Source organism: Gymnoscopelus microlampas (assembly GCF_963454915.1).
Source record: "Gymnoscopelus microlampas genome assembly, chromosome: 6".
In the NCBI taxonomy this organism is placed as follows: domain Eukaryota; kingdom Metazoa; phylum Chordata; class Actinopteri; order Myctophiformes; family Myctophidae; genus Gymnoscopelus; species Gymnoscopelus microlampas.
This window is the reverse complement of record NC_139943.1, coordinates 8,727,045-8,743,093: the sequence shown is the minus strand read 5'-3', so window position 1 is coordinate 8,743,093 and position 16,049 is coordinate 8,727,045. Positions and strand designations below refer to the sequence as shown.

At 41.4% G+C, this 16,049-nt stretch overlaps 1 protein-coding gene across 4 annotated transcripts in view; it reads right to left on the bottom strand.

Moving 5' to 3' along the window:
* Positions 1-1,255: 1,255 nt before the first annotated feature.
* Positions 1,256-16,049, bottom strand: part of LOC311047638 (GRAM domain-containing protein 4-like) — a 139,927-nt gene continuing 125,133 nt past the window's right edge. For 3 of the 4 annotated variants that reach the window (XM_084060419.1, XM_084060420.1, XM_084060422.1), the window contains 7 exons: positions 14,635-14,786; positions 13,792-13,809; positions 12,002-12,149; positions 11,506-11,599; positions 10,773-10,866; positions 9,111-9,179; positions 1,256-6,717 (listed from right to left, as the gene is read on the bottom strand). In XM_084060419.1, the coding sequence (XP_083916545.1) occupies positions 6,598-6,717; positions 9,111-9,179; positions 10,773-10,866; positions 11,506-11,599; positions 12,002-12,149; positions 13,792-13,809; positions 14,635-14,786 (695 nt within the window). In that variant the 3' untranslated portion in view covers positions 1,256-6,597. The remainder of the gene's footprint in view (positions 6,718-9,110; positions 9,180-10,772; positions 10,867-11,505; positions 11,600-12,001; positions 12,150-13,791; positions 13,810-14,634; positions 14,787-16,049) is intronic. The other variant, XM_084060421.1, reaches the window with a different exon arrangement.

The following is a 16,049-nucleotide window of genomic DNA, read 5'->3' as shown; positions in this document are numbered from 1 at the left end:
TCCAAGTGGTCACCAGCTAAATGATGAAAGAGTTGGTAACCAAATAGACCCTTATAGATCTTTAACTCTTGAGTGCGTAAAATGAAACCAAATGGACCCGCACCCGTGCGGGTCCATTTGGTTTCATTTTACGCACTCCAGAGTTAAATTATTGTTAAACATCCGCATGACTTAATTCAATAATTGTTATTTCAATCAACGTTTGCCTGTTATCTCTCCTATGGTAGCAACGTCCATACAGCATGGAGTTTGAGAGTCTAAATCTCATCAAATTGTGGTTCTGTGGCTCAAACGCCGTATTAAATAATGAACCTTGATATGAAAAGGGTTGAAAATACACCGGCATAAACCGAGAAGGGCTTCAAGGGCGAAGCCCAAGGAAGACCCCAGCAATGAGTCTTGATTTCAATCCAACTGAAACTCTTTGGAGAGCTGAAATCTGCCATCGGGGGAAAAGGTAGACTAGAGCTTCATGGAGAAAATGTGCAGGGAGAGCGAGAGAAGCTAGCTGCTGATGGGTGCAAGAAGCTTATATAGACCCAGGTGGTTCTACAACCTTTTTCTGGATTTTTCATAAATGAAAGCCCTACTTGATCATCACATAAACGTATCAAAAGTAGCAGATCTACAAGCTCGAAACGCAGCGTGAAACGCAGTGCGAAGCGACGCGTTTCGAGCTTGTACACTTGACAGCTACTCTTGCTGTCTTTGAATTAGAATCCTGAAAAGTAACAGTTTTGGACATGGGTTGACGACAGAGTCGATATACTTTGTCGTATGACAAAAAGTAATAGAACATTTTTGTTCTTTTTTAAAGGTATTCAAAAATGTCACCTAATTTAAGTGGTTATGGAAGGCGCCTTTTTTTTTGCCCACTGTCCATGTCATATCTTCTCATTCTTCTTTGAAATGACTCGCTTATTATGTACGTTTATTTATTTTACTTACTCTGGGCACCCTATTAAAATATTCTGATGATACAAACTTGGTAAATTTCCATTTATTTCGGAAGATATTGTACTGGTTATACAAAAAAAAATGCAACAGTGCCAATAACGGTTGGTGACCAGAACTGTACATACAAAAGAAAAATCATGGCTTCTATTTAATCATTAGAAAACCAAAAACTTGTGCGTTTCGAAAATTCTGCGTGATAAAGAAACTTTACATGCCAGCCATCTCAGCCATAGGCATCTTCACAAAAATAATAATCATGAAACATACATTTCAGACAAGAATCAGTCAGAAACAAACAGAAGATTAACAAAGATTAAAATGTATTAGCAGGGTGCTGTAATAATTTTAAATTATGTTCTCAGCAGGAGGCTGGCACAGTTGTCATTCTCCCTGTAAAGGGAATCAAACTGGCCTCAAAAACAGTGAACTTCTGTAAACATTACATTTTCTAACAGAAAACAGCAACATTAAAACAGCAACGAAAAAAAAAAAAAAAAAACGGATTTGGCAAATATAAGACTATCACACGATTAGTACATTCTGTTGCCTTCCAAGGAAGGACATCAAAAGGGCCTCAAAAGGCTCAGTTTCAGTGTTAATCACCTTGGGCAGATAAACACAAGTTAAAGCACAGCTTTGCTAATTAGCTAGTTGACTTGTTTTCTTTAAGCAAACCTGAGGCTATACCAGCAGTAGAGGGTGTAACCTGAAGTTTACAAGTACTCTTTTGGTTTGACACTAAAGGAGGTTTGGGGGAGGGGGGGCGGGGGGGGGAGTTAATACCTTTGAATTCCAGTCTTTCCCCTGGGGTACGCTTTAATGTGGATAGACTTAAAGTAGCATGACACTTTGGTAGAGGTTTGGGTTATGTAGTTAACTCTCCATGACATACAGTACGTAACTCCAATAGTTGCTACATACAATTATGATTAAAAAAATTGTCTCCTCATTGACTTACATTGTACGGTTTAAAAGGGACTCAAAATCACTTTTAGCACACAATGTACAGTTAGGTCAATAATGACTTAATGATGATGAATATTTGGATTATCATTTTTTAATCAGAGGACCAACTAATAAAGATATCTCGCCAATATTTGGAGATACATCACATGGCAAGTAAGCTATAACCTAAACCTCTACCAAAGTATAATTTTGCTTTAACGTGACCTCCAAATAAATGACCATCACAAGGAGGCGCTATGAGAAATAAGTTGAAGCAAAAAAAGGTAAGCATCTGGTTTACATTAAATCTCCCCCGAAATGCATCGTAGGACATTCATATACAGTACATATATGGCTAATACCACCATAGATTGCTCTCACACATTGTTACTGACAAAGAAAGGTACCATACACTACAATGCAGAATGCTGATGACAAAAAATAAAATAAAATAAATGACATTATAATTTTGATTGACTCAAGTTTTTACAAAAGTCCTATGTGAACACATAACAGCTCGTTAAGACACAGTTAATGTAAATCAACGCTTAATTAAAATTCTTACACATTTTTCATGTACAAATGAAACTACAAAACAAATCGTATGTAGACAAAGGCCTATAATATCGGTGCAAAGGTACTGATCCGGAGCCTTTAAATATCCAACATGGATTCCTCAAAAAGAGTCAGAAAAAAAGTCACTAACATCTTAATCTTTGTACAATGTGCTGCGCTGAAAGGACAACTCGTGTCGTTATTCAGCTAAATCTAGGCAGATTTTCTTGTTTCAATCACCATTTTCCTTGATATTGGGGCTCAAGACTTAAAACTCCTGAAACAACATGGGGGGGGAAAAAGAATCGTAGGAATTTTATGAAAACTACTACATTTCTTTTTTTTTTCAATAACACCTTAAAAGTCAACAGTGGTGCACGTTCCCTTTAACTTTTGCACATACACATCTCCAGCTGTCAGTTAGGAAACATCTGTTGCTGACCATCCATACATCCACCAAGCCGCTTGACGAGAAAAAGGCCAGCTTTTTCTCCAGCCTGAGCCATATTATGGTGCAGCCAGATACGACTCTTATTCTGCATTATAATAACTCAGATTGCACAATTTATTAACTACTTAAAGTAAGCCCTATTTTATACTTCGTCATACGATTGTGTCACGTCGGAAATAGCCAAACTATTCTCGCCTCTAGTGACACTGAAAGTGGTTAAAGTAGACAGAAAGAAACACTGCACATTCATTCATTCATTTTGGGAACGTATTCATTTTCTGCTCATTTTTCAAGTGATTTTTTTTTTTTTGTCAGTCAAGATATATTTTGTCAGTAAAGGGCTCAAGAGTGATAAACGGTTTAACTCCAATGTCTATTGTAATTTAGGTGTAGGTGTTTACATTTATACAATTAATATTTCATTCACTTTGGAATGAAATCCCTGAAAGTTCCATTGTCATCTGGAGTTTCGAGTGAATTATTATTATTTTGGAACAAACATGAGATGAGAGTCAGTCGTGTCAAACTGAAAGTTTCGAGGAAGATTGAGGAGTAGCAATGACTGTAACAACTACAAGCTGTTTTAGGGCAGCGATCCTATAATAAGTTACTCCCAATGTGACAGTTATTAACCTAATATAAATCTATAGTACAGTGTGTTTGGTTTCTTCTGAACACACTGCAGTTCAACAGTGCTGTTCTGGAGCGCCCGTTAGCCCGCTACTCCATTTGCCTTCTTTGATGTTTGATGTTTTTTTTCCATTCTAACCAGAACCAGGGAGGTACGGTACTTCATAAAAATGAAAAATATAATTAAAGACAAGCGAAAATAGCTGGTCTACAAGGCTCACTGCGACGCGCTGTGTGTGAGCTTGTCGATGAGCAAATTATTTTCGTATTTTGGAAAACATTTTGAAAGTACAAAGTTCTGAGTTCTGGGGTTCCAAGAAGAACAGAGTTAGTGCTACCTCCTCCTGAGCAGCAGGGCCCCAACATTAGGTTATGATAACCCTGTTTGAAACCTAGCCGTAGCGTAATGGAAACAAATTGTGTGAAATACGTTACATGGCACGACACCGTTCACTTAAGTTCTTAAAGTCGAGAAGAGCCATTATCTTTGCAGCTGGTGACGTACGGGATCACCACGCTGCGCCAGTTCACAGGATACATTTAAGAAGAAGCTTGTGCTGTTTTGAAACCTGACGGGTACCAGCCTTTTTCAAAATTACAAAAAAACACAAAACGGAACCAGTGGGACGAACTGTTAACAGCCAACAGCGATAGTGGCGTTCATATCTAGAATTATGTGTAATTTACTGTCACACAGAAACAGTGGGGATAAGTCTCCTACTGCACAGACGTACATTTGAACGTTTGCTGAAATAGCGAATACCACAATTAATATATGATTATTTCTACTTGTATGCCTTCCAGTGACAACCTTCCAAGAGTGAGAAAATACCTCACTTTGCACCCTCTAGCGCAGGGGTCTTCAACAGGGGGTCCTTAGAGTTACTACAGGAGGTCGGCCAAATCTTTGTGTGATATGATTTTTTCTTTTTACCTTAACCACTTGAACCCTAGCATCCATTTTCTGAGGAGAACTTCAGCCAAAAATAGCAGATCTACAAGCTCACAACGCCTCGCGCCGCGAGGCGTTGTGAGCTTGAAGATCGGCTATTTTTGGCAAAGAGGTGTTTGGTGTAGAGGGGAAAAAAGAGCAGGCCAAGTAAACAAAAAAAGTTGAATCTGAAACCCAATTTTATACAATATAGAGGGGGGTCCCTGCTTCATCTCTCTCTCAGCTAGGGGGTCCTTGGCCTGAAAAGGTTGAAGACCCCTGCTCTAGTGCCACAATGTGGAGTTCGGTGCAAAATGACTTGACCGAGAGATGACTGTGACAGAATTCCGGGAGGCATTGAGAGGGACGTCATACAATACTGTATTATGCTCTAAAAATAATTCCCACTTGAATGTAGACGTTGGTTCTACACAGAGCATTAGCCTCTACCCCTTTGTGGTCAATCTACAGGTTGTCTGCATGGGGCGCATCAACAAAGATAACGATTTGTTTGATCTATAGTGTCCCCGTTGACAGCTTCTTTAATGAGTAGTTCACCCAAGAAATGAATTTATTTCTATCGTTTACCTACCCCGGTGGTGTCTTTGACTCACGGAGAGTTTTAGTTTGTAAAACATTTCTTAAACGGTGAATCCGGAATGCAAAAAACTTGATGAATGGAATTAATACAAGACCCGAATTAACAACATCAAATATATCAAAAATCCGTCCATAAAGTCCTTTAAAACTTTGTTTTGCTGTTTGCTGTAATTCAGGATTAATTCCATTTGTCAAGTTTTTTTCTTTATTTTTGGATTCTGGAATGCTTTACAAACGAAAACTCTCCGAGAGTCAAAGACACCACCGGGTCGGTAAACGATAGAAATAAAGTCATTTCTTGGGTGAACTACTCCTTTAACTTGGATGCGCCTTGGCCACGTTAAACAACGTGTAAACTCCTAAGCTAACCGCAGTCGCTTTTATCTCTACTCCTGTAGACATTTAATTAACAAACGGCAAAATGAAAGGCAGTTGTGTACGACATCATTCCCTATCTATCTAGGCCACAGAAAGACTGGAGGGCTTTCATGAACGTGAGCAAACATAAACAAACAAACAAACAAACAAACAAACAAACAAAAGGCGCAATGTGCGTGTGGTAAATATAGCAAGTGAAATACTAAAAAGATTTGGAAAACGTTGTAAAGACATATAATACCAAAAGGCAGACGCAGTGAGTGGGCACAGGGCTGCAACGGATGCACAGACACTACTTTGAACGACAGGTGGCGCTAAAGCCAGAGAGACGGATTGGAGAGCCAGCCTCCATCCTATAGGTCAGTTTACACAGCAGTGTTTAAAAGAGATGCTGCTACCTACCGCCCTTCCACCAAACACACAGACACGCACACACACACACACTCATTCGGTCAACCTGACAAACACAAGCAAATACACGCACGTACTGACGATTGTGTGCAAGCAGGTGCGTGCGTGCACGCACACACACACACACACACACACACACACACACACACACACACACACACAACCCACACACACAAACACACGCACAGTTAAATACCTAACAGGTTATCATCATCATCATCCATGTGTTGTTGTCTCGGCTCTTAGCTGGAAACCTCCTTATAAGCCTGGAGAAGAGGAGGTGCTCAAAAGGTAAAGCAGACCTTCCAAAACGCCTTCCTCTTCCTCCCACCTCTTACCACCGCTTAGAGGAGACCGGGGGAGAGAAACGGCTCCGTGTTACTGGTGACACTACAGGATCTACTATAGGCAGCTGGCTTTTGGCTGCTGGCCTCGGTGTGAGCTAGTTTTGAGTGACGAGAAAGTTTGATGGCGGCGAACGAACGAACGAACGCAGCGGCCGCCGTCTCTCGTCTTTGTGCGCCCCCAAACTACTACGGTAGAGTACGCTACTGGTAAAGGCAGTTCATTCTGGTGCGCACCGGAAGAAGAGGTCACTTCTTTTATTTAAGAAAAAGCAGCCGCTAGACTCTTGGTGCTAGAAGTGGAGCGAGTTTTTACTACTAATAGAAAAAAAAGCAGCCGTTTCGCCAGTTGGTATTCATGGTTATGGCAGCCGTCACAGCGGGCTTTTTCTCCTCTAGGTCTCTGTGCTGCTGCTGGTGCTGGCCACTGTGGTCATGGTCAGGATCTTCATGTACTGCGTGAAGATGGCTTCAAAGGCCTCGTCCCGATGGATCATGGCGCCAAACACCAAAGGCTGAGAGGGAGAGGGACAGAGAGAGAGAGAGATATTTGTCATACAAATATTTGCGACTAATGATTTAACACATTACCTGCCAACCACAAGTATAACCGTTGTTGAAAAATACACCCGTTTACCGCCAACAACGAGTATAACCGTTTTTCAAAATAAAAAAAGTTTTTTTTTTTTTTTCAATTTATCCACAAAGAACCAGAGATATCGTGATCCAAAGATTTCTAGCTCCATTCACTCCTTGGTTAACTTATTACTTTAAAATCCTGTATCTCGGCTCCTGTGTACTTTTTTTTTTACCATGTTATTTTGGGTGAAACATGCTATTTTCAATTGGCTGCAATTATGGAACGGATTACCGCAATCGGATTCTTTTTTTCCACGATTCTACGAGACTCCTGTGTGTGTGTAATGAGGGGATCACCGTGAGGACGGTGATCACGGAAAATATTTTGTGACTACTTAAAACATTTTTTTTTTAACATTGAATGTAATGCTGGCAGTGGGGGAAGTAAAAAAAAAACTCTGGCGGGGAATGTGTTAATAGTGTTTTTGGCATTGAATATATCGTTGCTGTCGGGCAGAAACCTTGTATCTCCATATTCTAACTTCTTGTGTTTTTTCATAAATGAACGCCCTACTTGAACACACTACAGCATGTACAGTACTTGAGTAAATGTACTTCACATCACTAGAGAAAAGAAAGAGACAGAAAGGAGAGAGAAACATCAGGTAGAGGACACATGGGAGACAGTTGTGTGAAAATGACAATCACAAAGTGTCCGTCACAAAGCAACAGAGCTGTCAGATTTGACGTGTCATCAGACGATAACACAGCGCCACACGTCTCAGAACAACCACACGTTTTGACGAGCAAAGTAGAACGACTCAGTCAGCACACAGTGAGCTGGGGGGCTCGAATTGTAAAAAGACTTCAACCTTTTAGTTTGGCCGTAAACCATGGATCAAACCAGGGCTGCTCAAAGCCTAAAGTTATGCTCCGTCGTGTGACGGTGTCACGCACCGAGAACGACCGGGAATAGCAGACCTGCAAGCTTACAACACGTTGTGAGCTTCTAGGTCTGCTATTCTCGGCGAGAGACACCATCGCCTGACGTAGTATGAATCAGGCTTAACACTGCAATACCAGTAAGACTCCCTAATCGGGAGATAAGCGACCGTAGGTCACATGTATACAGAAGAGGGCTGTAACGGCGATTGGTTCCTAGTTGTGTGGGCAATGGATAGTTTTGTTTGGTGGTGTAAATGTGGGGTTAGCTGTGACATGGTGGCGTTTATGTGGGCAGAAAACTGTTTGTCTGAAGTCCTGAAAGAAAGAAAAGCTGCGGGAAGGTTTCAGCAGTCGTATGGCAGACCAAAAGCAAAGGTGTGCAGGCAAGAGCTGTTGGTGTGTGTGTGTGTGGTGTGGGAGAGAGAGTGTGTTTATAGGGGAAAGGAGGGATTGTTTGTGGGGGGTTACGGCATTTTATGTGAGCTGCAGTGGCAGGGGGTCCTCCACTGGGGGCGCCACCACTTTTGCATCCGTTCTGGAGCACCAGGAGTGGGTGGTCCCCGGGAATGCCCCGTGAGCAGCCCCGTTGGGGTGGTCATTTGGTAATTTGTCCACATGTGCTCACTTTTTTACACTTGGGGGTCCCCGAGGCAGCTGGGGGTCCCTGGAGCTCCGGTGGTCCTTGGAGGGTGTAGTTTGGCAGGTAAGGAGTGTGTGTGCAAAATGTGGCATGGATCGGGGCAATGGGTGCGGAGATATGAGCAGGGCAAAAGTGTGACGTGTGTGACAGAGTGACGGAGTGACGGAGTGACGGACGGACACCTGGAGCAGCTTTCTGTAGTAAGTGCGACCTACGGTCGCAATAATTACTTGTAATAATGCGTAATAACATCGTTCTGAAAATATTGTGAGCGACAAGCTTTTTCTACGTATTTAGTTTTTCTCTGTACTGCCAAAAACAATCCATGTAAACTCCCCCCTCCAGCAAAAATTCAGACTTTTCCCTCAGTTTTATATAAAATAAAAAATGTGCTCGGACGTGCAATTTGATTTGTCTCTGGCATTCAGAACTACAGCAATATTTCAATTAAGAAGATTGAACTGATTGACTGAATACTTTATTAACACGTTGCAAACAGTACAGCAAGTACCATTAACGCAAGCAATGCTAAAAGGATAACACACACACAATGTTTTTTCCCCCATTGTGGTCCTATGTTTTCAATTCATCATAAACAAGCTGTCAACCGTTCCTTGCACAGAAGAATTGCATCTTGACTACAGCCCACAAGTATTAATCAATATTATGATTTGAATAATATTTGTGATATTTTATGATGTCCTACACAGTCCTCCTATACACTGTAAGGGGTCGAGCTCCTACCTTCTGTGTGGATGGAGTTGCTATGGAGATGCCCATTCCAGAACCAGGCAACACTGACAAGACTTTATACTGCAGCATCGTGGGAGAAACAGGAGAGAACAGAACAGATATTTATCATTTGACCACTTGAACCCCCAGCATCCATATATATTAAATACAAGATTGATAGTGCTACTTTTTAAATCTGTTGCATCCCTGTTGATATTTTTTTTTATGTGATACTCGAGCACATTAACTGTGGTTAAGATCATTCACTACAGTGGTTCTCAAAGTTCTCAAAATATTTTCAGATGGCCAAATATATGTGAGCGGGTACAATGCTTTCGGCAGCAAGGGGGCATTTTTCATTTTTTACAGATTATTACAGAATATAAGCTTTCATATGATGTATCATTCATTGAAATTGGAAACTATTTGAAGAAGATGTGACCATTTGAATCTTGTTGAACCTTAAACCCCAAAGCAGAGAAATTGCCTTTCAAAGATCTCAGAGTTTTCAACACCTCAGTGGCCCAGAAATGGGTGTGACAATGGGAGGGACAATAGGTATATAGGTATTATACTTAAGTTCAGTCGCCGAGATTAAAAACATGTATTGCAATGACATTACAGTAATCATTTGTATTTGGTAATTTGGCTCCGCTCCTGTGATGCCCCAGAACAAATCTGAGCAAGCAAAACACAGACTCTGAGATCCTCAATCCCCATAGTGCCTTAAGTTACACAGAGTTATTACATTAACATGATAATAGACATACGATCCCCCCATAGGGCAGAGCCTAAAGTAAAACATTAATTACATTGACATGATGAACCCATATCAGTGACACGCTGACATCATGAAGACTTAAATGCTAGAACAGGAGGAGAATACTAAAACGCTCGCCCCAAAACACAGTCGCCCCGGGGCAAATCCTTGTTAGTTCCTTGTACAAATTAGTTAACATAAGCGTCACATCCATTTTAACCGCTTAGCTTTGGCTATTCAAAAATAGCAGATATACAAGCTCATAGCACAGCACCGAGTGCCGCGCTATGAGCTTGTAGATCTGCTATTTTTGAAAAACCTTGAAAAAGTGTGCATAACTTTGAATATTTACATTTTTTTAAACCAAAAATTAACTGATATCTTTGCTTTTGGCGGTCCCTGGCACAAAACATTTTCAAGTGGTGGTCTGCAGCCAAATGTATAACAATTTAGGGGTCCTTGGCATGAAAAAGGTTGAAAATCACTGCTCTATAGCAATCCGGCGATATTCACCTGGTATTCCTAAAAGTAACCTCAGGAGACTATATGCATAAACCTAACCTTATTCCTAAACGTAGCACAAATGAACAGGGCATACAATTATACACAAACAATACAACAAGATACATCCATGCAGACAGACAGGACAAGAGCTAACCTTATTCCTAAACTTAACCTCAGTAAAACTATGCCTAACCCGAAACTTATTTCTAACCTTATCCTCAGTAAAAAGAATACAAGAACCGCTGGTCCGCGGAAAACAATGTGGACGAGCGTGTTTTGGGGCGAGCCTTCCGGTTACCCAGGAGGAGGATGTGGAGTTTGGTCATTGAAGAGCTGGCAGCAGCGGTAGCATTTAAAGTAGGAAGCTCCAACCTATACACGGGTGATAAAAACGGAGCCATGAAACGTACCTTCTGAATATCTGTGATGTCGATCAATTTGATGACTTTGTTCTTCTTGGTTGAGCCAGATCTGGAAGAACTGGAGCTTTCAAAGCACAGGTAGCTGGGAGAGATGGTACAGCAAGGTTTAGTAGTAAACAAACCAGATGACATCCATCTAATAGGCCTATTGCAGTTTTTCAAAAGTGCAAATCTCGGCGTGCGCGCGTAGTATTTTAATATAACGTAATTTTCCATCAGGCACAAATTAGCCGCCTACTACACATGTTTTGCCGGCAAGGGGTCCTTCCACTTCAAAACAACAACAGTGGACGCAAACGCTGCAATAGTGAGAGAGAAACTTAACGGAAAATAAAATTAAAAAAAAGGAATAAAAGTTTGGCTTGGGAGTGATTTAGTGAAGTTCTTAACTACCTGGTAAAAGAGGCATACTTCTATTCCTATGTTCATTTGCACTGTTGACACTTTGTAAGACACGAGGTGTGAATGGTTGTTTTTAATCAATGCACTATTTGTTCTAAGTAAGTTGAAGTTGTGGGGCTTGTTGCGCGCTCCACTTAGCTCCACTTGGACTGCACCCTGACTGAAGTTGCGCTGGCATTATTCCCTTCTAGTTTAATTCCACAGCGTCTGGCAGCAGCAGCCACTCCATCCAGTCCATGTGTGCATCTCATCACTTGTTCTGGTTTGCTGCTTGTTTGTTTGAGACTGAACAGCTTGCAGAGCTTAATGAGAGGCTTACTTCTCAGTGACAAAGAGCACTCCGTTACGGATGTAGTCCGTGGGCATCTTTCTGTCCCTGTTGATCAGGCAGCATCGCCAGCCGTTCTCGCACACTGCAGGAAGGAGGGAAGTGTCAGAGAACACTGTTTAATACAATGAGCTGTAAATTCCTAACTAGGCCTGCTGCATAAATAAGTCGTACATATTCGTGAGAGATTTGATTTGATGTAGAGGAGGGGGGAAGAGCGGACCAAGTACAGAGCCAACTCAGGTCAAATTTCCCAAGTATGGAGGGTTTGAGTGGTCAACACACCTCCTACATCAGTGCATTGTTTGCCCCAAAAGCTGCATGCACTGAAGCACCATTCTAACAATAATCAAATCAAAGTAAAAGTCAGTAAAAGTTATATATTTTTAAACATTTAATGTACTATATCCCCCCCCCACCCCCCCCACCCCCAGAAAAGGCATGCTGTGGGGTTACAAGTCCCTCTCCTGGCACTTCCACTCCCCACCTGCCAGAGGGCGCTCGTTCTCAGACAGGTTGAAGACTTCATGGAAAGCCGATTTCTTGGTGCTGTACGCCCGGCCCGCCTCCTCCTCTCGACTGACACCCAGAGGCACGCCGGCCGCCAGGCTGCCCCGCACCATGGAGGGAGTCATCTGGGGAGAGGAGGGAGGAGGGGGGGGGGCGAGGGGAATGAGCAGAGAGAGGGGCGATACAAGAGGTTAGGATTCTGAGATTCTGTGGGCCACAGCTATGTGGGAAAACCGCCCCCAAGCAACCGTAACAAAGAAACTGTGGGTCTTCAGTAGGGGTTGCAACAATTAATCAAACCAATCGATTTACTCGATTGTAAAATAAATAAATAATTGATATATTTGATGTGAGGCGCCTCATTCTCTGCCAGGGCAGAGTTGGTAAAAGTGTAACGTCAACATGTAAAGCAGTGGTTCTCAAAGTGGCGTTCGGGGACCCCCAGGGGTTCCTTGAGGAGGTTTCAGGGGGTCCCCAACTAAATGATTTAGTTAATATTATTAACATTATAAATGTTATACTATTCAAAATTGAAAAAATTAGATTGTCTGTTTTTGACGTTCAAATCATTTTTTTTTACTCAAATCTTCTCTTATGGGGTCCTTGGCATAAAATATTTCAAGATTGGGGTCCACGACCAAATGAATATAAACGTGGGGGTCCTTGACATGAAAATGTTTGAAAACCACAGCCATTGTCTTTATGAACTTTCATAGTTCATGTCTCTTATGATTTCCTCTCACAACACATGGCCAAGTAAGGTCTTTGAATCATTCTTGTGCTGGGTGGGTTGGGTTCACCGAAGAAGGCAATTCACGTAGCCTCAGGTTCTTTTTTTTATACACCCAAAAACAGTAAATTACAAAAATGTACCTTAAAAAAACACTCATTGAATTGAGCTATACCCCCACCTATCTGGTCCCCGGACTATGTTTACAAAAAGCACTAAGAGTGACTGAAGTTTGGTTGATTACTTCACCTGTGACTAGTGACGTGTTTAATAGGCCAACATTTTACTATCATTTCTTTTATAGTCAGGTGCAGAATTTTCCTTTGGGTACATATACAGTAGACAAAAATAATAGAATTATGCTTTCTGAAACCAAATGCATTGCTTGGAAAGATGTGGAGAATAAAACCAAGCTCCATTTTTTTACATTGTAAAAGCCAATCTCATGCCTAATAAAAAGCCAATTAAATATCCATGAATTAGACACCGCTCAAACAAACGTAGACTCTGTTGAAAACTTTTCAAATGAAGACTTTGGAAGACAGGACTGTTGCAATGCTTTTTGTATGACCTTGGTTTCAGACTAAAACAACTAAATCTACTTCATCTACTATACTACAAACTACTAGCTCTGAAATCACCTATTAGACAGCTTACCTTTGAACTAACCCCAGTTCAAACACACACACACACACACACCAAAATAAAATCAAACCGGTATTTGTCTGTGAAAATGGACCAAAATACTCCTACACAGAGCAACGTGATCTGATTCTCCCTTTGAAACACATTTTGGATGCAAATACCATTGAATTAAATGAAATTACATTTTAGCAGAGGGAGAGAGGCACATATTTTGATCCTTCACAGACACACTTGTACACGTTAACCATTTGTGTACGCACTCTCCCTCTCTCACTCACACACACACACAAAAAGAGGTGGTAAAGGACACACGCACTCACACGCACTCACACACGCACGCACACACCCACACAGGCTGTGTCAAAGCAAAGGGCACACTGGGAGGACCATACCTTTTCATAGCCAGAAAGCTGAGAGAGGGAAACACAACAACTCATGTGATTGGAACCAAAAGAAACAGAAATAAATAAATAAAGCCCCACTGGTCACACTGTCAGTGAATACTTTACAATGAGAACACACACACACAGGTCACACTGTCAGTGAACACTTTACAATGAAAACACACACACACACACACACACACACACACACACACACACACACACACACACACACACACACACACACACACACACACACACACACACACACACACACACACACACACACACACACACACACACACACACACACACACACACACACAGTATCTGATCGTGGCTGCTTTAGCCATGATCAGATGCACATAATATTAACCACTGTCAATCTGTCGCCACTCGCCACCCAGTTTTGTTATTATATACATATAATATATATATATATATATATATATATATATTTATTTAAACAAATAGGTATATTTGCAGATCTACAAGCTCACAAAGCGTTGTGTCACTTGCGAGCTTGTAGATCATTTAGAAAAAAATAATCTTTGATTTTCAAAACACACATTTTGTACACTTGTGAGGACATCAACATGTTAACCCATTAAGAACAGGAAAGCCTATACGTTGTGTTATACCTTAAAAACCGGGAAAGCATCTGTGTCATTTTAGATGCTGCTATGTACTGTATATAGCAATGACATTCCTATTGCATTTTTTACCACATTGTAACAAAAATATATTGTAATACATTTATTGGACATTTTGCCCTCAAAGTAATACACAAGTACACACATACCCCCCCCCCCCCCCCCCCCACACACACACACACAGACCCCCAGGGCTCACCCGTCTGGCCAGCATGGCGTTGCTGCCCTTCAGCTGGGGGTCTGTGGGCAGGTTAGCCCAGATGATGTGGGGGGTGTCGTACTTGTCTCTCAGCTTGGGACAGCTCTTGAAGATGAAGTCGATGATGAAGAACTTGATGCCCGCATACAGCCCTGCAAGGGGGGAGGAGGAGGAGGAGAAGGGAGATTAGAAGAAAGCAGGTGGTGTGAAGGAACACTATATCAACTTAAATACTACAAACATTTGTCAAACTAATCAATTTGCTCGATTATGATCAATCCCTATTTCGGGCATTGCATTATTAGACCAAACATTATTATATATATTTTTTAAATAGTGAAAATAGAATCTACAAGCTTAGACCACTTCGCAATATAAGCGTGTAGATCTGATATTGTCACTGTTTCCCACGACACCATTGAGTGACAAAGCATAAAATAGGGCTTAAGTGGTTAGTTGATTCAATGATAATGTTGATTATTCAATTCATTTGATAATCGATAAAATAACCGAAATGCATTTATATTTTCAGCCCTAGTAAAAGTTTTTATACCACTAATGTATGTGTCTGTCTGTCTGTCTGTCTGTCTCCACAGAAATCGGCTTCTCTGATTGGCAAACCCAACCCACGGGACTCATCCAAGCTTTGGGGTCATGTTTGTGCCGCGGTACTAATTATAGTTACATGATCTTGTTTTATACCCATGTATGGTCCTATGATAACGGGTCATACACTGGATAATCTCATAACGGGTACAATGAGTTTTATGACAAGTACAACGGATATTGCATCACCAGATATGGCAGGCATTATTGCATTATTGCATTTCCACCTTGCGTTGTCCCCCACTTACAGCGGTCTAGCGTAGGCCGATGGCCCGGAGAGAAAGGAAAATGCTGTCTCATAACAATTGGCTCAGTTATCAGGCCATCATCTTATATCAGAAGATATGAATGCTAATTTACAAGATATATTCAACTTAATGGCCAAATACATGCACATTTTGGAGGTCCTTCACAAGAAAACATTTGAGAACCACTAGTTACTTTAGTTTAATGTGACTCTAAAGTGTCTTATACCAAATCAAATCTTTCTTCTACGCTTTTAAATGCTGTCTCACATCCCAGGTGCTTTGAAATGCCTTTTTTTTACGGTGCAGTTTGGAACGACATCATTAATCATTGTGGGTATCTACAGATCGACCCCCATCTGCTGATTCGGGTACGACACGTCGCAGCCTTGTGAATCAGCTATTTTAGGTGCATGACACCGACCGGCACGCGACTAAATATAAAAAATGATGATCCTTTTCCTTGTGTATGTGAGCCAGCTCTGACTGGGGGATGCCGAGGTGTTCCCATAGAGCAGAGTTATAATCCCTCCACCTGGTCCAGGGTCTGCCATGTGGCATCAT